This window comes from Protomyctophum bolini, assembly GCF_963924005.1.
Source record: "Protomyctophum bolini genome assembly, chromosome: 12".
NCBI classification, from domain to species: domain Eukaryota; kingdom Metazoa; phylum Chordata; class Actinopteri; order Myctophiformes; family Myctophidae; genus Protomyctophum; species Protomyctophum bolini.
Genome location: NC_137873.1, coordinates 18,554,569 through 18,577,240, shown reverse-complemented (window position 1 = coordinate 18,577,240; position 22,672 = coordinate 18,554,569). Strand labels below are relative to the sequence as shown.

General features: G+C 41.1%; 2 protein-coding genes across 2 annotated transcripts in view; one reads left to right on the top strand and one right to left on the bottom strand.

Annotated features, from left to right (window-relative positions):
- The window catches only part of LOC308325890 (phosphatidylinositol 4,5-bisphosphate 3-kinase catalytic subunit alpha isoform), a 34,748-nt gene extending 22,026 nt beyond the window's left edge, over positions 1 to 12,722 (top strand). Inside the window, exons 18-21 of the mRNA XM_080778642.1 lie at positions 2,585 to 2,755; positions 3,382 to 3,499; positions 4,841 to 4,992; positions 5,495 to 12,722. Of these exons, the coding sequence (XP_080634768.1) occupies positions 2,585 to 2,755; positions 3,382 to 3,499; positions 4,841 to 4,992; positions 5,495 to 5,765 (712 nt within the window). The 3' untranslated portion in view covers positions 5,766 to 12,722. The remainder of the gene's footprint in view (positions 1 to 2,584; positions 2,756 to 3,381; positions 3,500 to 4,840; positions 4,993 to 5,494) is intronic.
- Positions 12,723 to 15,840: 3,118 nt separating this feature from the next.
- Positions 15,841 to 20,081, bottom strand: kcnmb3 (potassium calcium-activated channel subfamily M regulatory beta subunit 3; the record flags this gene model as incomplete). The annotated part of the gene is made up of 4 exons (XM_080778936.1): positions 15,841 to 16,254; positions 17,878 to 18,052; positions 19,117 to 19,320; positions 19,999 to 20,081. 4 exons carry the CDS (start codon positions 20,079 to 20,081, stop codon positions 15,841 to 15,843), a joined length of 876 nt encoding a protein of 291 aa, XP_080635062.1.
- Between the last annotated feature and the right edge of the window lie 2,591 nt (positions 20,082 to 22,672).

The following is a 22,672-nucleotide window of genomic DNA, read 5'->3' as shown; positions in this document are numbered from 1 at the left end:
CAGGGTCTCAGCTGCGTTCGCTTCCCGCGTTTGCGCATCTTACTGGTAATACTGTACAGGGTTCCTACCGCCATGAAATTCAATTAATTATTTTTAATTTTAAAATACAGGCCTAGAAAAGGTAATTTGGAATTCAAATGTTCGGATATTTCATTTCATAAATAACAACCTAACAACATAGTGTTAGTTACTTTTTTACATCTGTTCTTTTTTCCATGTTGTCTTGCTTGGGGGGATTGATAGCATACAATATCCTCATTAATGCATAGGCCTGGAAATGGGGTAAAAATACATTTGGAAATGTTGTAGAATATGAATTGTTAAAAAAAGAATTGTGGGAACTAAACTTGTGGGAACCCTGACTGTAGCAATCTCAATGCTATACCGATACTCATCATCCTCCTCCAATTTAGTGCAACAATATTATACAAGACCTACAAGCTCACAGCGTGCCGAGGCTCGACGCATTGTGAGCTTGTAGATCTGCTATTTCTTTGCACACCGTCCACGGCTTTTTGCACCGGCCTGCACCTGGCCATCATTTGGTTACATACAGTTCCATGCAGTCATCTTTTTTTAGTATGGTAAACAATAAACATTGCAGGCAATGCATTTTGATTTAATTGTAAGTAAATTGTATCAACACACAGGTGTAACCACTACATGTTCTGATTGAGCAAGGGGAAGCAGCGGACAAATAAATTATTTCATTATAAACTGTAGGCCTACGTACCGGTAGATTTAAATTGAATAAAACCATAATTTATTGGCCTACACTATACACATAGCCTACTGTGTGTAGTCAAGTGGCTAAACCCCACAGGTTAGGTTACAGGCGATTGAAAATGTAATGTCAAGCAGAGCCATGCGGTGCACGTGCCGCTAGCATCTCACTATATGCCGATAGCATCTCACTATAATTTAATAAAAGCATATAAAAAACATGAATTAAGCACCCAATGAAAATTTACACTTCACGGATTATAGGCCATTTGGAATTAGAAGAATCGGTTGAAGATTGGCCGAGAATAGCACGATTTAAATATCAACCTTTTTGTTGCGCTATGAGGACTTGATCATGGTGGTGGTGTTTTATAGTACTATACTTGTGAGGACCTGGCTGGCACACGCCGCGCACCGAAAATGGATGATCTGCTCTGCAAGCTCACAAAGCGCTGTCATGCAACACTTGTAGCTACACGGATGACAATAAACATTTCACAGAATATATACCACTTTGCATTAAAACAATTGGTTGTGCATAGGCTGCATAGGCACTTGTGAAACTATAGCCTATAGATTTATTTTATGGATGTGGAGGACTGGTGTTGCGCTGTTGTGATGTAAGTGTCGTGCGGAGATCTGCAAACTCAACACGGTGAACACGCATATAATAATATAAATGAGGGCTGAGGCTGATTAAGTTTGCAAATAACGGCCCATGGGCGCTTATATGGACGGTTATTTGAATATGGACGGTTATTTGAAGGAGGCGGTTATTACGCAAAATGGTGTCAGAACCTGGGCCGTTATTAGGTGCTGTGCAGCTATTTGAGCATGGGCTGTTATTTGGTAATATACGGTAACTTAAGCCCCGTGGTGGGAGTTCTGCTCTGGTTTTGGTGAAATATGAAGTAGTTCCGGTCATTTTCTGGGGGGCACACCTCTATCACACGGAACTATGTTTTTTGTGACCATATCACTAAGCCCAAAAAATAGTTCCACGTGATAGAGGGGTCAAAGTTGAACGAAAGTTGAGCTAATATTTTAGAAATGGGTCAACAATACAAATTATGCGACACAGGGTCAAACTATTACTGGATGTTTAGGACCAGAAGTGATCTCGCCAGAGTCGCTCTATTGGGTCAAAATCGGCATAATGGTGACGTTACCGCCACCTTCAGGACTGAGTGTCTAATACTATAGGATTGCCCCGTAAGAATGAGCTATAGTGTGTATATCACGGATGTTTCTATTGGCATTAGAATTATGAATAAAGAATATGACCATATGTCACTCAAAAGCTGCTATTGGGGTTGGTAGTCTAAGGGTTAATATTTACCAAAACCAGAGCAGAACTCCCACCACGGGACTCGGGCAATGAATTAATACAGTTGCAACCACTATATTATTGGTAAGTATTTCATACAGCTTAAGTTAAAAAAATCTGAACTATCCCTTTAAATGCAGCTGACAGTAGTGACATGAATGTTTTATTGTCATATAGGTGTGTGCCAGAAGCACAGACCAACTCCTGCACAGTTCACACACATCATATCAAGATGTCTGCCGTGAAGAAGACACACACACACACACACACTACCAAAGATTATCTTTGTGAAAAAAGTACTCTGTCTTTGACTACACAGAGAAAAGAAAGACATCCAACATATAACTATCATGCTAATTAGGTTCCTGACTTCCCGTGCGATTCTAACTTGCATAGTTGTCTCCTAAGTTGTTACACACTGCCAACGCACCCCATACCCCTTTCAATTACTTTTATTTTCCTGTCCTTCTCGTTACACTCTCTCTCTCTCTCTCTCTCTCTCTCTCTCTCTCTCTCTTACACACACGCCTCCAGGATGCTTCCGTACGGCTGCATGTCCATCGGGGACTGTGTGGGTCTGATCGAGGTGGTGCGGAACTCCCACACCATCATGCAGATCCAGTGCAAGGGTGGACTGAAGGGGGCGCTGCAGTTCAACAGCCACACGCTGCACCAGTGGCTGAAGGACAAGAACAGAGGAGAGATGTGAGTATAGCAAGAATCAAGAAGGTTCCAGTTGTCACTGCTCATGCAAGAAGTTAAATGCTGTACCACAACCAAAAGAACCAAAAACTAAGATGAAACTAGAATAAGAATAATTAAAAAGATATACTGCCAAAGGCAGTATTCCGATCAGCATTGCAGATATCTTAATATGTACAGTACAAAATAAAAACTCACAGTACTATGGGGCTACACAAGAAGGCAGCCTGTGTGAGCCACACAATATATATATAGCAATAGCTATAAGTCAGCGACTCGACATTGCATTCTAAATGCAGCCAAATAAATGTGTTGGTTTGCAATTGACTGAGTGGAACTACACCGCATTGCAGTTTGAAATCCACACGACAAAGTGTTCACTTGAGCATTATTTTCATCCAGGGAGAAATCAGTTTAAATACTACGAGGCAAGCCTCATAAATCATTCAAATATGATTGTTAGCCTGTATTAGACTATTAAATTGAGGTTCTGGTTGCGACACCTCCTGTGAGCTGCATAGGGCTCCAGACGGTTCTCTCAACATTGTACTTAAACAGTAATTGAGTAAATGTGCTTGGTAACTTTCTACCAGTTGTTGTGGGTGATGTATTCTTTGACATTTATCCAGGTACGACCAAGCCATAGATCTGTTTACGAGGTCATGCGCAGGCTACTGTGTAGCCACCTTTATCTTGGGCATAGGAGACAGGCACAACAGCAACATCATGGTGAAAGATGACGGCCAGGTAATGTTTACATGATCCACAGTCTTTGTTTTGACATTTCACATTGTTGAGTAATGAGTATTAAGCCTGATTTATACTTGTTAGGCAAAGTTGCAGATAACACGCATTGATTAAAGTTCTCAGTCACCACAACTGATTTCAGTCTTTTGGATTCCATAGGAGCCAGCATGCTACACAAAGAAAATAGTCGCTCTACAAGTTCTCGTAGATAGGCCTTTACAGCATTTGACGTGGCCAAACTAGCCATATGTTTAGAAGCATTTTCCATAAAATCGTATTGATCTGGGATATTTCATAAAAGCAATGGTTAAAGCCTCAATCTGTGGTTTCTTCACCTGGTTGGCAGTATGTAAAACAGCAGGAACAACATTACTAAAACATCATAATGTTACATATTGTGTTAATTATATTTGTGTTCATTCACACCGTTTCAGAAATCGCATGATAGGATACAAATTGTTAAAGGTTGTGAGATTTTATTTAGCTTTAATCCATGTGTCACATGATTGCTGCCTAAGGGGCCGTGTCCACAGGAATCATTTCATGAGCGCTTTGGATGTCATGTCCATTGTATTATGATGACTGTGGTCACGATTCATTGTCGAGACGCAAATTAACAGGTTTTCAGACACAGCCGGGAGGATCAGCAAAAAGCCATATGACCATTGATCACGAAGAAGAGCCTTCCAAAACACTGGTTGAAGCGCTCTGGGTGCTCAGCCAAGAAAAAGCTGGACACCGAGAACGATGTAATGTCGTGATGCTTGGTAGGGCTGTCATAATCATGACGATTATCGTCTGAAAAGAGCCTGCTTCACTGAGAAACACAAACAGGAAGCGGATCAGCATGGGATTTTGTGATGGCGGCACGTTCCATATTCTGTAGGACTGTGACTTGTGTTTTACACAAGATGGTGCTGTATGCTGGTGCAGACATGTCAAATAACCTAAATATACTCCAAAATGACTGGCATATTAAAAACAAAAAGAATCATTAATAATGGAAATAGATGATCTATAAACTGAAGTTATGAGCTCGTAGATCGGCTATTTCCACTATATATATATATATATACCGGTGTGTATATATTTTTTTAATGGAAACTTTATGTAATACTTGTGAGGGCCAGCAGCGCTGGGAAGGGAAGTTTATCATAGAAATGCATGGCAGACAGCCGCTATCAGCTCAAAATACACTTTTCTTTGGGCCCCTTACAGAGGTGAAGGGAAAATTGCAAGCCTTAATGAAACAGGGCTGTTATAAAAGTGTGACATCTAGTGGATGAATGTTGTTCCTTTAAGCATCATTCTTTCTTCTCTTTTTTCCCACACATTTCACAGCTTTTTCACATAGACTTTGGCCATTTCCTCGATCATAAGAAGAAGAAGTTTGGGTACAAGAGGGAGCGCGTGCCCTTCGTGTTGACGCAGGACTTCCTGATTGTCATCAGCAAAGGAACACAGGAATGCACAAAAACAAGGGAGTTTGAGAGGTAATGTTGGCCGTGTGTTGTTTTGTTTTCTGTTGTGCTTTGAAATGTATCAAATTCACAACAAAAGGTCTTCTTTTTTATTCTCCTCACGTTAATGCAATGCTGGCTTTAAAACTAGGAAAAGACAACCCTTGTGCCATATCACATTATTTCGATCATATTACGATCGCATTATTATTATCCAATATGCTAGACAATATTTAGTCTAATATCACTATCTATAGAATATCAACATCGTCTCTTGTCGGGTGGGAACCTTGTATGTCCAAAACTGTTACTTTTCAGGATTCAAAATGTATCAGAAACCACAAAAAAACCCCACAAAGTTAAAACATGGGGATAAGGGGTCACTTCCCGACTGCAACGATATATCACACAGATCTACTTGTGGTGTATTGTTGGACCCCTTCTCTTCTTAAATCATCACCACTCCTCTCGCCCCCCCTCTGTCCTCATGGTCGTCCGTCCGTCTATCTGTCATCTCCACCTCCGTGACCACCAGGTTCCAGGAGATGTGCTACAAGGCGTACCTGGCCATCCGGCAGCACGCCAACCTGTTCATCAACCTGTTCTCCATGATGCTGGGCTCCGGCATGCCCGAGCTGCAGTCGTTCGACGACATCGCCTACATCCGCAAGACGCTGGCACTGGACAAGACGGAGCAGGAGGCCCTGGACTACTTCATGAAGCAGATGAACGACGCCCACCACGGCGGCTGGACCACCAAGATGGACTGGATCTTCCACACCATCCGCCAGCATGCCATGAACTGAGGTGGCAGCTCGCCTGGGAAACGAGGCTGACTTAACGGTGCTTTTTCGACTATGAGAACTAAGCATATCGTACCCTGCCGTGAAAAGGTATTTCGCAGGTTCTCGGATTTGTTTTCCTATATACGCTATGGCTCGGGTGAGGTTCTCGGAACCTGATTTGGGCCCTGCTGCTCAGGAGGTGGTTACAGCCATGAGTTCTTGTAACCCAGGGCTCAGAACTTTTCAAATGCGAAAATAGCTGTTATACAAGCTTTATACGATGAACTGTGAGCTTGTAGATCAGCTATTTTAGCTTTCTTTTTTTTTTTAGTATTTTTTTTATGAAGTACCTCCCTGACTCTGGAAACTTAAACAAAACAAAAAAAAACATTTCGGAACTTCTCGGTTCTGGAAAGTTACAGGTTATGTAAAAGGTTCTGGGTTACCGAAAAAGAACCTTAGAGGACTGCCGGGATGACAAACGGGGCTGTGTTGCGGTCTGATGTACCGGGCTGTGAGAGTGGAGAGGAAGAGGGCGCACGCAGCTATTGCCACACACAATAAAGATGTAGATCATGATTTCTCCACCTGGCGCGTGTGACTATGAGCGCTCAATTTTCCAGCACGCCGAGAAGCGAGGATGCTGGGGGGCGCCGACCAGGGTCAAAATAATCCTAAATGCTACAAGGATTTTTAAATATCATCTGCCGCCCGATCCATGGACCTGGGAGGGTTGAGATGGTGAACTGAATGAATGGTATTTCATGTAGGAACAAGAGGAGTCAGTCTGGTGCATTTTGAACATCGTTGGCCTTCTCGATATGTAGGCCATTCTTTTTTTTTCTCTTTTCTTCAAGTGCAACAACACTCAACACACTACACTCATTAAGCATTAAAGATGAGAACTTCGCCAGGGACCCGGTCCCCTATATAAACGCAGCCAGCTCTGGTCATAAACCACATTGTACCCACTACATTACAATACCATGTACAATACATGCTATGAACTGATAAAATGGCAGATCAATATCTCAGCCCGTGCCGGGCATTTTGTCAACTGAGCAGAAATCCTCTTTACAACCCTAAGAAACAATCACCAACCATCTTATAATCATGCCATTTGACCATGTGTGTCAATAGCACTACCAGAAGGTCTGTCGTTGTGTCAGTACTATACAGTACATGGTAAAATCCTCTCGGAGAGAGTATCGACAATAAAATATATAATGACCAACCTGCACCTGGTACAGGAGCAAAACGTAAGGTCGTCACCTCTTCACTGAGCAAAACGCTCCTGGCTGTACCAAGCAGGTGTGGCAGTGCGTGCGGGTATATCTTTCATTGTTGACGTTAACTGCATTTTGCCTACGCACCTGCTTCAAGCCTTTTTAATCTAGGTATGCGAACGTGACTTTTTTTAAAGAACTGAGAGAGTACGAATCTGGTTACATTAGCATTTTCTCAAGTCGAGTCAAAGTCGAGTCAAAGTCTAGCAAAGTTAAACGCTCATGAAAGTCTGCCAAGTTAAAGTTTTTCTGAACACGACATCGGAATACTTCTGGCTCCCCGTCTGTAGTAGCAGGGAGAACGAACCCTTCATCTGTGTCATAAAGGATGCCAAGAATTCTGTGCAGCGTGGGTCTGCTTCCTTCACAGATGATGAGCTCCATGCTCCTCAGCTTCACAAAGTAGAAGTCTCTTGTGTCGCACTAGGCGATATGACTCCATCGTCAATATCATTATTATTTTAAGCTTTTGCCTCGATTACGAGTAATGAACTTATTTTATTTATTGTGAAAATGTCCGATCCACAAGCTCGCAAAGTGTCGCGATGGTGACTCATGAACTTGTAGATTATAATACAGGTTTAGGTGGTTAATGAGACTAATCGATAGATTTGTTGATATCATGAATCATCGATCATTCGATTAATTTACATCAGAAAGATGAAGTTGGTTATTGGTTCCAAATATGGCTTTTGATTAGGGATGTCACGATTGCCGATTAATTGTCAAGCAGATAATTGCGATTAACAAATAGCACAGGACAGAAGAAAAAAAAGACTTAAATATTTACAGAAAAATTTACATTTAATATTTTAATTTTTATACTTGAAATGGCCACCTAGAAGCTCACAATGTGTTGTGAGCTTGAAGATATGCTATTTTGGAAACTATTTGAATGTGATTATGCAAATGTCAAACTGTTACTTTTCAGCATTCAAAAGTAGCCAAAGGTAGCAGATCTACAAGCTTGTGCATCTGCTACTGTTGATGCTTTTGTGTGAGGCTGTGCTATGATCAAGTAGGGCATTAGTTTACAAAAAACCACAAAGTTAAAATATAGAGATAAGAGGTTTCTGTCCGGCAGTTAATTGCCCAGCCCCGTGTTGTCATCTTTGCCCGCCGCTGCTCCAGGCTTCCATAAAAAGAGCTGACTGCGTTCTCTGACGAGGAAGACTTTATTTACGAAACGGTAGCAGCGATAATAAATGGTTGATAAATTAGCAGAGGATTTTACTGTGTACCAGCAAGTCTGCGGTTATGAACGCTAAAATAACATTTAACACTTTGAAAGCGTTTTTAATGCTCTCCCTTCCGGCTGAAAAACAATGAATTATTTCCATCTGGAAGTCGGGGGAAGACACGTCGGATTCTCTCTCAACCTCCTTTGAGATGTATTCATAGTCTCATTATGCGTAACTGTGCACATATTCCTTTTTTGTCCTTATTTTATACTGAGCCAAAGCACTAGATTATAGCTCCACTACGCAGCAGTCTTATTTAAAAAAAAGTAAAGTAGAAAAAGTCACGACTATTCCAAGTCCCGCGTGTCTTGTAGCACTGATTGCTCTTGCAGTATTTTATTTTTATTTTATTTTTTTGGGGGGGGGGGGGTGTTTGTGTTTTTTTTTGTGTATTTGTGTGTGTGTGCGCGCGCGTGCGTGTTTCCTTTGTCTCTGCATCAGTATTATTCTGTGTGTCGAATATTCGGGCACAACATGTCTGCCGTCCGTTCCAGCCCAACCCCCCCCCCAGTCGGATGCAAAACACAGACAGAAGGACTTGAGAAAAATCATTATTCTTCAGCCTACCAGGACGGCTCAGGTCAGGTTTTGAATTCACCCTCTTCTTGTGTTATTCAAGGCATATTTCTTTGTCTCTTTTTGCTTAGTTTATTTTTTGTTTGTCTGTCACTGGGAGGAAATGACGTGCAATGCTCTTATTCAGTGGTTCTCAAAGTGGGGTCCAGAGACCCTCAGGGTTCAGGAGAGGGTTCCACATGTATCCTTAACATGTCTGTAACTGAGTGTACAATTTGAACCAAATGGACCTTTACAGGTCCATTTGGTTCCAATTGTACAGTCAGAGTTGTGGGGCGATCGTTGAAATAAAAACAAAGTTTGAGAACCACTGCTGTTATTCTACGCTGTGCAGTTAATACTATGCAAAAAGTGTGGACTCTTAACATGTACTGTACGTAGCTCGAAAAAACGAAACACGTTGAAGCTGACACCGGAAAGACAAAAGGACATGCGTACGCAACACAGCCATTAAAGGTGTCTAAGAAGTTGTACAGGCTACAGTACAAACAGACATGCACAGTCATGCACTGCAACGGTATCTGCCATTTCTTCCCGAACAGGCTATATAACTCTGAAAAGAACTGTGAAGAGAGCCCCCCCCCCCCACCCTCAGAGCGTTACTCGGTGCACGAAATCGATTTATGGGACATGCAGGAAGAATCAGCAGAAGAGAATGTTTTGTTGTAGATTTTGCGTTTTTGGCCCTCCTAAGTCTTTCCTAGTCCAGGCTGGGCTGAGCCTGACATAGGACTGGTAACACACTACTTTTACTTTCTTTTTTTCGTCATCACTACGTTTGATATACAATCCTACGTTGGGGACAAGTTGATCCAAGACAAAAAAGAAACAAAACAAAAAAAGTTACCGAAGTGGATTTGTGGTTTTAATCCTGAAGTGTCTTTATTCCCACCTTCTATCCTATGATTGTTGTCCTTATTATGTACTGGAAAGTGATTTGTGATGTTGGCTCGCTGCATAGACACAGAAGCGGTCAACAGACGCCACCCCCACCCAACCCAAGCTTAACCAAATGACACAAGAACAACGTGGTTACGCTTTTCCTGGACACTTGAGTATGTCCGAGGAAAGTTCAAACTTAACCTTGAATGGATGCTACCTTTGTTTTTTAGTTACGGACAACTGCCCAGGAAAGTGGTCCTTACAGTTTCTGTACGGGATACAGACAGACGAGTGGGCGGGACCCATTTGAAATGAGAGCACTAATAGACCCCATTGACGTACAAGTATAATGCCACAGTATGTGGAAGAGCTACCTTCGCCACCTTTAACTTTTTGTTTTGTTTTGTTTCTTTGTTAACTGTCTTTCCATTACTCTCAAGTCTGGTTTCTGCGTGGTTGTGTGCCGGTGTCACAACACCGGCAGCAGTGGTCGACAGAAAGTACTCGCAGCCAGTACTTGAGTCAAAGTAAAGATACTCATGGTCAAATATTACTTGAGTTAAAGTGCCGGATTACTTGCTTTAAAAAATGCTTAAGTATTCAACAGGACATGCTGAAGTATTCAAAAGTCAGAATTACAAAGTGCATTTTCTTTTTATATATATTGAACTTTTGACATTTTCCATAAAAGCATTCAAAGGTTTTCCAGAAATCTTTGTGAGGCTTTATGAGCTTGTAGGTCTGCTATTTTCACTATTTGAAATGGGGCTTAAGTTATTAATTCATAATATTTCCCCCTTCCTAGAAAGTCAAAAGTACAATATTTGTCTTGGTATCATTCATAAGTATCCAAATAATACAAATACTCCAGTGAAGAGACACACAGATTTTCATCTGTCGGGTGGTCACCTGATTTGACCAAAACTGTTCCTTTTCAGGATTCAAATTCAGAAATGCCTAAAGCAGCAGATCTACAAGCTCAAAGCGCGTCGCTTCACGCTGCATTTCGAACTTGTGGATCTATCTACTTTTCATGCTTTTTGTGCGTTGGTTTACGAAAAGACACAAAGTTAAAATATGGAGGTTTATGCCCCGTCGCCAGCGATATACTTAACATAATACAGTTCTTAATTAAATGCAATTGGTGTGGTTACTGTGCACCACTGGCCGTCGTGCAACCAGACATGAATCAGTCCTCACATTGTACGAGGTCCTCAACGTGCTCCTTTGTTTTCGTTTGACCCGGTGTTGTTTGTTTACTTGAAACTCGTGTATGAAAAACCTTTTTACGTTGTCTGAGGTACAACACATGTCACAATGAAGGTAACAGATTTACTGCTACTGCAAAAAAAAAAAAAAAAAGTGAAAAAAAGTGTGCAAATGCTTTCCTTGAATAACTCTACAGAGGTAATATATTTTTGTATTCTAAAAAATGTAGGCAAACCCATTATATAACTATGAAAATGCTAACCAAAAAAAAGAAAAGAGTGCGAGAGAAACAGTCGAAATTATGCATTTTGTACAACATCCTCTTATGTTCGGTGGTTCTCAAAGTCCTAGTACCTCCACATGTACCCTTACAGATCTGTAACCCTGAGAGCGTACAAATGGAACCAAATGGACCCGTCACACAGTCTGAGTCATGGAGGTCCTTGAAATAAAATACAAGTTTGAGAACCACTGTTCTTATGAATCCCAGTAGACGGCTTCTTGCTGAATTAGTCGCTGTCAGATCTGCACCTAAGTTGCCCCAAGCTCGATTTAGACCATTCATGCATGAAATAGAAAAGTCCTATTTGATTGTACAACGATATACCTGTACATCCTGTTTTTCATATATGCAGGATGTGAAGTGATTTAAAATGAGCATGTCCAGACTCGGAACACGTAGAAAAAAATGTGGCTGTACGGACAGGTCGGACAGAGAAAAATGATCACCCAAGCTGTACGTACAGGTGCAATATTAGTGAGTTTATCATCATTTAATACAATAGGATCAGCACTTTTCTGTTTCATGAATTGGAGCTTGTTGCAGCTTATAGTAGATGCAGATGGGGCATCTAAGCTGTTTGTGGCTTGATATGAATGATAAACAGGAGGTGATGAGGAATGAAGGACAGGAAAGTGTAGTGGCGTTATTGCAGATTGGAAGGAAGCCACATTTATACTTCATGCGGCCGCGTTGCTCCTGATTTTATTTTTATTTTTTTAATTAGGGGTGCATAAAGCCTAGGGTTGCATCTATTGATTATTTTCTATCCATTACTTGAACGAATAATCGCTTAAGTCCTATTTAATGTTTCAACATACAACAGTAACGCACAAAAATAGAAGATTTACAACCTTACTGTGATCTTGAAGATCTGCTATTTTTGCTAAATCAAAAGTGTTAATAAATAAATGTTGTTTAAATACATTTCATGCAGTTAATCAGTCGAATCAATTTAGTCAATAAAATGTATCGACTATAATTGTGTAGTGTTCATTAGTTGATATAAGAATTAAAACACTAATAATTGACGTTTGCACCCCTGAAATCAGTTATATTTGGGGAGTGGCGCAGTCGCATGATAAAATATAAATTAAGCCTGATTTATATTTCATTGCTCGGAAGGTGTGATGCCGAAAATATTCCGACCTACAAGCTCGCCACGCGCCGTGTCCGTCGCTTGTAGATGGGCTATTTCAGGCAGGCAACACAAACACACGTACGTCAGGGCCGGTCAGGGCACACATTGGGCTTTAGGATCTCAACACGGATAATGTCTGTAAGCACAATAAGGATGGAGGGAGAAGCAAAACTCTGCATGTTAAGGAACCTGTCGCATTATGTGTATCTTACTCATCTGTAAATATTCATCTGAAATCTCTAAAAAACAAATACTCTTTTACTCATACCAATATGACCACAGTGTCTGATGAGAACATGTATTCATTCATCCATTCATTCATCCATTCATTGTACTGCTAAATAAAACATGTCTGTATATGAACTCTGAATATACCTGAAAAAGCTTTTATTTTGCTTTGTACATTTTCCTAATGTGCTTTACGTTGTATTAAAGGGTGTGAATTACAAACAAAAACAAAGGTTTCCTGTGAAAAAAGGCTAACAGTGGTAATCTCTTGATGCCTAGGTGCTTGAATTAGAGGTTCCATTCGCTAGACTTTTCACCAGAGAATTTGACTTGAAACTATTTGCAGTGGAGAAACCTAAGTACACTGTATATTTTACTATACTTGGAAGTAGAATTATAGTTAACATAACACTATAGAAATTCTCGGTTACAAGTAAAAAGCCTGTATTGCCTGTATTGGCATCAAAATATAATAATTAACATTCCAATTTTGGAGCTCTGGCTCATGGACTAAGAAGTAAAAACCAAACGGAACTGAACCTGTTCAATCCCGGTGGAAAAGGGGCCTCTGTGTCTCATTGGTGGGCTGTGGACAGTTCAGACACCAAGGACTTTGATGGGGATTCCAAGCTACAGACTTTGTCTTTCTGAAAAGTTATAGAATGCTGAAATAGAAGCCGTTGTTATTGCCTTCATTGAAAACCTACCTACCGCTGATGTCACTGGTAGTCATGTTTCTGAACTGTCCACACAGTCCTCCCCTGAAACACAGAGCCAATAGTAGACAGAAATGGTGCCATCTTTTCGTGAGCATGAGGACCAATTATACGAAGATACGGTTGAAAATGAGTGGTCTGTCTCCCATTAAAATGTTCAATCAATTCCACAGAGGATTGTCACAACTTGCGCTTAATTGTGGGCTCGCTACAGCGAGCACACACTAGTTATTGCCAGCCTATGTTTATTTATTTATTCTTTATTCCGCCGTTTTTTTGACACCCTACTACTTCCACATACTTTATGCTAGAAATTTAGTTCAAACTTCAAACTGTTCAGCTCTTTGAAGTGATTGTGGCTTGTATTTTTATTTTTACAAAGTTTTATACTTTTTATACTTTTTAACTTTTTAACTTTTTTTTTACATCCTTTATAATGAGAGTCGATGGAAGAAAGGTCCCATTTTTCACAGTTAACTTTTTTGAGCTCTTATTACTCCGTCATACTTTCACTTTGAAACTTCATTCAAACTTTATAATGTACATCTATCTTTGAACTTTCATTGGTGAAAAAGTTGTTTTGAAAAAGTTTATACTTTTTAAAATATTTAACTTTATTTATAGTTTTTGCCTCCCATAGACAATGGATGGGATTTATCTCTAAATCAACCTCACTTTTGCAGCCTCATTACTCTGGCATACTTTGTCGTAGAAACGTGATTTAAACTTTAGAACGCTCACACGACTCTGGACTTTTTCGTGGTTCAAACCGTATTCGAATACGTTTAACGGTTTTTCCAAAATCGCAGTTCAATCGCAGGCCGTTTCGCGTAATTAGTGCCATTTTAGAGTGCGGGCCTTCTTTGACTAGAGTGTGGAGACTGAAATTCTTTCCTTGAAAATTTACCAAACAAATTGTCGTCCCGGCCAAAGTATTCATTTTACACGCATGTTCTTTTGTCATTTTGTAGCCACACATGTCCTCTTTCACACAATGTGACCACCAAAGCACAGAGACATACAGAATGTGAACTACGGCCTTTTAAGTGACACAAAAACAGTCAATCTGCTCATTGACCTCCATTGTATAATTCTTACAAGGAAATTATCGCGCTGACAATTCTTAACTCGCTCTTATAACCACATTTTCAATCGTACCAACACCACAATCGCACATGGTGTACCTCAATATCTCAGGCCACTCACAGCGAAAAAAATATTTGCATTCGACTTTTACTTTTTGCGATAGAGCAATTTGTTCGGGGCATAGTTTCCCCCCATTCACGGCCATTATAATCTCCCAGTCATAGTACTGGCATAGAACTTGGAAGTCTTTTACGTCCACAGCTGAGACATATAAGGGCTTAATTACAGGGCTGACATTAAAGTTACAAGATCTCAATGAGTTGCTCTGCGATACCTTGTGAGCTTGTAGGTCTGCTATTTGTGCAATTGGCTGGCCTTTACACAGCTCTCGCAAGAGCACGCACACGCGCACACACACACCCTGTCTTCCTATTGGCTGGCCTTTACACAGCTCTCGCAAGCGCACGCACGCACGCACGCACGCACGCACGCACGCACGCACGCAAAAAAAAAAAAGTAATTTTTTGAAAAAAAGTATTTTTTTGAAAAGAAAGTATTTTTTTGAAAAGAAAGTATTTTTTGGAAAAAGAAGTATTTTTTTGAAAAAGAAGTATTTTTTTGAAAAAAAAGTATTTTTTTGAAAAAAAATGAAATTTTTTGAAAAAAATGAAATTTTTTGAAAAAAATGAAATTTTTTGAAAAAAATGAAATTTTTTGAAAAAAATGCAAACTTAAAAAAAAAAAACTTTAACCTTTTTTTTTTTTACTTATGAAAAAAAAATATATATATTTTTTTTACTTATTAAGAAAAAACTTGAATTTTTTTTTTTTACTTAAGAAAAAACTTTAACTTTTTTTTTTTTACTTATTAAGAAAAAACTTTAACTTTTTTTTTTTTACTTATTAAAACAAAACTTTAACTTCTTTTTTTTTTACTTATTAAGAAAAAACTTTAAAAAACACTTCTACAACTTCCACATACTTTATTCCGCTTTATGCAGTTATTTATGCTTATTCTTTTTACACATTTTATACATTCTTTTTTTTAACTTTTCCTTCAGCTTTAATACATTTTCTACTGTACATTATATACATTGCGTCTTTTGGCGAGCCCACGCAGTTTCTGTAGGGAACTGCTTTCTAGTTTATATTCTGATGGTGTCCCATGCTGGAAATAGCATATTGGCTATGTGTTGGCATGGGACAGCATGAATTAGGCATCATCGTGTGTATTGTCTTTCCCACTGTATCGTGGCCCCGGGGAAATCTTTCGCAGTAAATGGCATATTGATAAGCTCACAAGGCTTGCTATTTTCTGCAAAAGCTTTCCCCAACAATATTTTTGATTGATTTTTGATTGATTCTTTATTTTACAATAATAGAAAACGGAGACCTCAGCAGTATAGAGCCCTGAAGGACTCCGGTCAACCATATTATGGGGGTCTAAATGGCTAATTAGACACATTCCTGTGGGAGGAGGCGTTCCCGCCGGCCCTCCTGAGCAGCCTGTAGAGTTTACCCCGGTTGTTCCTGGAGGCCTCGCCCCTGCCCTCCGTGCCACTGTCGCCGCCCAGCTCGGAGCACAGCTGTGCCAGACACTGCGTCAGCTTGACCAGGGCCACCAGCAGAACGCCACCGCCCAGCATCAGCCCCGGCCACAGCAGCGCCCACAGAGCCCTCCGCAGCGTGTACTTCCTGTTCAAGATGGCGTCGGTCGGGCGCTTGGCGGGGTCCGTCAGACACGGCAGGGAGCCCGCCCCACCGCCACCACCACCACCCGGCTGTTTGTCCAAGCTGCTCTTCACTTGGAGCACCTCTTGCTGGAGCGCCGCCACGTCCATCTGACACTTGGGTATGTAGAAACACTGGAAGGAAGCCATCGTTTTACATTTAGAGTTGGGTTTAAATAATAGAGGGAGTGTTCACGTTCAGTATTCCTGGTAATTTAATAGTGAGATGACGATCCTGACATTTTCAAGTAGTAATAGTATAGTCCCGAAATCAGAATCCTGTCCTGTTTGTTTTTTTTTTTCTTTTTCTCTCACATTTCCATTAATATCTGACGGGCAGCAACCTCCTATTTCCATATTTTAACTTTTGTGTTTTTTTCGTAAATGTATGCCTTACTTGATCATACTACAGCGTCACACTGTTGCGTTTCAAGCTTGTAGATCTGCTACTTTTGAATTTGAATCCTGAAAAGTAACATTTTTGGACATACTGTACTATATGAGGTTTCCACCCGACAGAAAATATGCAAATATCATTCAGCATCATGCTTCTGACTTCTGACGGGTTCATATATTTAAACTACATATGTAAACTTCCTTGAATAAGCGCTTATGTGCTCATTTAAGGAAGTTTACACCACGTGTTGAATATCATGGAAAAGTGGTGACATTTTTGTACTACTAAAGTTCCGTGCCTAAACTGTAAATGGGATTTATAGGCTATATGACAAGAGCTGACCTCGAGTCACAGAAATTAATGATTGGGTGAGCAGGCTTAAACGGAAATTGTCGAGAAATTGGTATGCAGCAGAGTTCCTCCCTAACTTACTGTGATGTCATAGTGATATACACTGTGATGACCTTCACACAAGACAACATGATCAAACTGCCCTGAGATAAAAGGTATTTTCAGGGGCAAAACATGAAGTATAGTAGCATTATAAAATACAGCATAATATACTGTATATTAGTGGGATAGTATAAAGCAGTGGTTCGCTTTTCATGTCAAGGATCCCCAAATGAATCTGAATTTGGCTGCGTGCCCAGTGCCCACATCTGAAAATATGTTGTGCCATGGACCCCATACAAGATTTTTGGAGAAAAAAAGGTGAAATTAATTTTACCACAATTCTTTCTCTTAAACCTCCCTGAAAGTATTTTGGGGGTCCTTGGCATGTAAATGTGGGCTAGTGCATTGGTTCTCAAAGTGGGGTCCGGGGAAACCATGGGGTCCCTGGTGGGGAGGGTACCAGGGGCAGGGGTCCCCAGCAAAGTTAGTTAATATAGCATCACAATCATTTTAACCAATGTAATCATATTTTACACATGTGTCACTTTGTTCCATGCTATCAGCTTTTAGATCTGTTATTTTTTTTAAATCATGGACATGTGTGCAAATCTCATATGCGCACGCACACGCCCAACACGCAGTTTGCGCACACACAGCTTGTGCACACAGTTTGTTTTAAAGAACATTTTTTGCCCAAATCTTTGCTTCTTAAGGCCTGGATTCGAGCCTGAATCGCTGCGTTCCGTGAATCTGTTTTGTCACTATTGACAAATCAGATTCTCGGAACGCAGCGATTGACAAAACAGATTCACAGAACGCAGCGATTCAGGCTGGAACCCAGGCTAAAGGTCCCTGGCCCAAAAGGTCCCGCAGCCAAATGCATATCATTTTGGGGGTCCTTGGCATGAAAGCCTCTGGTTTTAGAACCTCTAGTGTTGTGAATACAGGCCAGATCCAGGCCTTCGTACCTCCAGGCCGAGGTGGACGGGCTCCTCGTCGTAGTGGAGCAGAAGGTTGCGTTCAGAGCCGCTGGCGTTCACCAGCACCCTGAGACACGGCACACTGCTCACCCCCCTGCACCCCACCCAGTCCACCAGGAGCTCTGTGTGGGACACCACGCAGCGGGACTCCACCTCCCACTGACTGCACACAACACACACACACAAGCAGATTAGCATAGATTCGCTTCTCTATTAATTCATGTAATGTGTAGTTTCAGACATTTAACCACTTGAAGCCTGAATGCTAAACTTGACAATTGGCTCTGTACTTGGTTTTCTCTTTTTTAAGTGGTGCAACCACTTTGTGTGTGGGTGGGTGGCTGGGTGGGTGCGTCTTAGCACGAAAACAGTATGTTGTTTTTCAACAAGGAACCAAACACACACGCACATATTAACTGTATATATGGTGATTTCGGGTGTGCCAGTACAGTACAGTGCAGGGTACAGTAGAGGGACCCCCACATGGTAACTCTGTAATTTCTCAACCGTTTCGGACGTGGGGCGGCTCGCCGGAACTCCCCCGCTTTCCCCAACCCCCGGGGACCCCACACGGATTTGCATCACTTACTTCACACGGGTGTGATTCTTTTCCCTCTACACAGCAAACCTTTGCCAAAAATACGTCTCACTCACAAAAAGCACACAATGCCTCACGCTAATATTCCCCTCAGAATCCGATCACACAAAGATTTGGAGGACCCCCTGTAGTAACTCTGAGGACCCCCTATTGAAGTCCCCTACTGTGGAGGAATGTCTCACAGGGTTCCCACGGTCTTGACATTCCTGGAAATATGTGCATATGAGGGATAAAACGGTTTTCCAGGACTGGAAAAGGTTTGGAATGAATCAAATGTTTTGGAAAATGTTTGGATACATATCTGCGGTCAGGCAGAAACAAGCTGTTGTCGGGCAGAAACAAGCTATGTCCAACATATTAACTTTTCAGGAAACGAAAAAAAACCCAAAAAAAACACAAAACTTGTGGTGGTCGTGAATTAATTTAGTCAGGCGATATTAATAAAATCTGGGAATACATTTCTTACCAAGAATTTTCTTCACCAATGTGTAAGGGTGTCTACTAACATATCCCACATTGGTTTATATTCAAACACCCTAGCCTAGGGGAATTTTTGACAGCTGCTGAAAGTTGGGGTACCATCTTGTTTTGTTTTTTGTTCAGCTAAATTGTAATGGTGTCCTCCTGACCTGTGCATGTAGGGTTTGACGGTAGTGAGCACCACCACGAAGAACATGAGCACGGAGAAGGCCATCATGGCGAAGGCCAGCAGGATGGCCCTGTCCTCCCCCACGCTGGGCAGGGACTTAGCCCGCTCTTGTGCCGTTCCTCCACGAGCGTCCATGCCTCTCCGCCACGCCTGCTCCTGATGCGTCACCGGCTGGTATAGCTCTCTACATGACACACACACACAGTCACACATGCACACACACACACACACACACACACACACACACAGTCACACATGCACACACGCACACACACACACACACACACACACACACACACACGATTGCCAATGTGGACTGACACACTTATACTATACCTCAGGTTTTATGCAGTATTCATTCATGGCAAAATACAGAAATATTTGTCAGAGGACGCAGCAGGTTGGCGATCACCATTTGAAGTATATAATGTGCCCCCAGAAAGCATTCTTAAAAAGACTACTTCAACCACCCATTTTCAACCATATCTTCTTATAATTGTTGGTCCTCACTAATGCTCATTCAGTCTCTGTCTCAGAGGAGGGCTGTAGACGGTAAACGGTTTGGTAACTTATATTTAACATATATTTAACATATACTTTTTAAGATCAATGGCTTCTATTTGAGCATACACATTTTCCAGTAAGAGAAATGCTGTAGCTTCCAATAACTTGGAATCCGCATAGACGATATCATTGGTAGGCAGGTTTCTGAACCTGCCTATTCTACCAATTTGACACAGAGAAAGTAGACCGAAATGGTGCCATGTTTCAATAAGCATTAGTGAGGTGGCCCAATTATATGAAGATAATGTAAAAAATTGCTGAAATGCTCCTTTAAGCAGGTTTCCCCTCTACGTCTTACCGCGTGTTTCGCCTGCGAGCCTGCAGGTTGATGTTGACGGGGACACTGAAGGACCTCTGAGGGGATGCCGGTTTCAGGAACATCCCCACTTCCTCTGACTCATCCGCACGCACACACACACACACACACACCTCTCGACTTGGACGTATCACAGTCTCCTCAACAACTGTTCTCTGTGTGTAAAGTCAGTCAAACATCCCTGGCCTCTTCCAGTAACATAAGTCTTATCAGCAGAACACTCCAGCGTAGCATGGCGACCGATGCAGAGTGGAGAGCAGGGAATTACCTTGCTGTTTACCTAGGCTCAAAGGTGAGCACCACACACCTCACGCCCTCGTCTCTTGGGTTTCTGTGGCGGTGGGGGAAATTAACCAAGCTTACATTCACTCAGGTACTGTACGATTGAGGTATGAGTCCATTTGTCAATAGTAAATACTTCTATTCCACTACAGTCCAGAGGAAAATGCTGTATTTTTACTACAATTATTTGTAGATTTTGATTATTATTACAAAACATAGATTAGCTACTTAAGCCCTATTTTATAGTTTGGCTATTAGAAAATAACCAATGTACAATGTAGCTTGTAACAATGCATAAATCAGCGATGTTCAAAAGATTTAACAAATGAGAACGTGTGAAATCACCTTGAAAATATATTGTACTATTGAACTAAAATATGGGTACTTTTAGTTAGCTACGTAGCCTACTTTATATTTTGATGCCAATACTTTAGCCCTGACCCCGAATAGTCGACTAATGGATACAAAAAATTGGCCAATCAGGAAGTTATGCAGTTATGACAGCCCATACATACATACACACTTTGCCACTCGATTTGCCACTCGATTTTCCATTCACTTCATGCATGCGCATACCCTCTATACATTTATACTTTATATCAAATAACACTTTGAATAGATGCCTAATTACAACAGTATTGCTACATTGTGGCATTTTTTAAGTAAAAAAAATAATCTTCCAGTGTATTTAGCTAGGCTCAAAGGTGAGCACCACACATCTGCCACTCTCATCTCTCTGGGGTTTCTATAGAAACTGACCCAGGAACACCAGGTAGGAGGACACTAATGGTCTCCCATGGTGCACCTCATCGGAAAGCTCCCCACGCACGCACGCACGCACACACACGCACGCACAAATAGGGAATTTGTACATACTCAGATGAGTTGTATAAGTAGTAAGTAAGTAGTCCATCATACTGTTTGCCAGTTCCTCTCCAAAAAGCAACTGTACTGTCCCACCACTTATCACATTGTCCTGGTGAAAAACGTTGGTACTACCACGGTCTACTACTGTATAGACGTTTATGAACGAATCCATTATTCACGACATTTCTATATCAAAACAACTTATATTATTCATTGCGTGTTGATTATGGGTGTTTCAATAACATGGAGGAATAGGGAAGGAATTATGTTAATACAACAAGCCTAAGGCTCTAGGGGTAGCACAGCAGCTTGTAAATGGAACTGTCCTGTCAATAAAACAGAGTGCATTATCTCGCATAATGCACTCTGTACTGAATGTGAATATGAATAATATTATGTGAATATTGTTTCAATAGGTCTTCTTAGCACACACATGAACCCTAGGGTCCGTGTGTGTGTGTGTGTGTGTGTGTGAGAGACAATCATTGCTGTCGGGCAGAAACCATATTCTAATGTGTATTTTGGTAAATGTATGCCCTACTGATCATACTACAGCGTCACACAAAAGTAGCAGAACCACAATTCTGTGACGCTTTTGGAGCTTGTAGATCTGCTATGTTTGAAGTTGAATCCTGAAAACTAAGTAACAGTTTTGGACAAATGAAGTCTCCACCCGACAGAGACGATATGACAAACAATACTATAGTATGAACGCTGAGTTCTATTTCTGGCTCCTCAAACTAAGATTAACTGTGTAGCCTTATGTAAATCATAACCCAGCAAGACATAGGGGGAGTGGACGACGGGGCCTAACTCTAAAGCGAGTGTCTTGTGTGAACGAACATCGCTACCTTTGTGTTGTGGTGAGGGAAGCAGCTGTCACTTGATGGCCCTGGAGAAAATCACATTAAAAATGCATCATTCGCCCTGGTGTGCGTCTAGTTTGCCTCACACTGTAACCCAAGACACGGCCTTGGCAGTAAGGCCTGCAAAGAGGTACTGCGGTGTTGTCGACTAGACCTGGGACAAGGTTTGTGCACTTACTATTATAAAGAAATATTACCGGTACATGGAAATGCACTGTGTTGTTTGGGAATTGATGAGATGGTGTATAAATAACGGTTATTTTCCCAGAGATTGTTCTGTTCGATTACTTTTTTGATTGATTGAATGATTGAGTATGAATGCTGTCGAGCAGAAACCTTTTTTTTTTCATGAACAAAAGTATCAAAAGTAGCTCGAACGCGGCACGAAGCAACGCATTTTGAGCTTGTAGATCTGCAACTTTTGATGTTTTGGTTTTAATTCTACTACATTTTCCAATGGTGTCGTGAATATAATATTCACGACATAGTCGTAGTATACTAGTAGGGTATAATAGTGAAAACATCAGCTCTAGAGTCTAGTTGTGAGATTCACTGGCCCACAAGCTTGCATATCTACTATTTTCACAATTGTTTTTAAGTTTGGGGGAGCCTATAATGACATGCCCATGAATTGATTATTT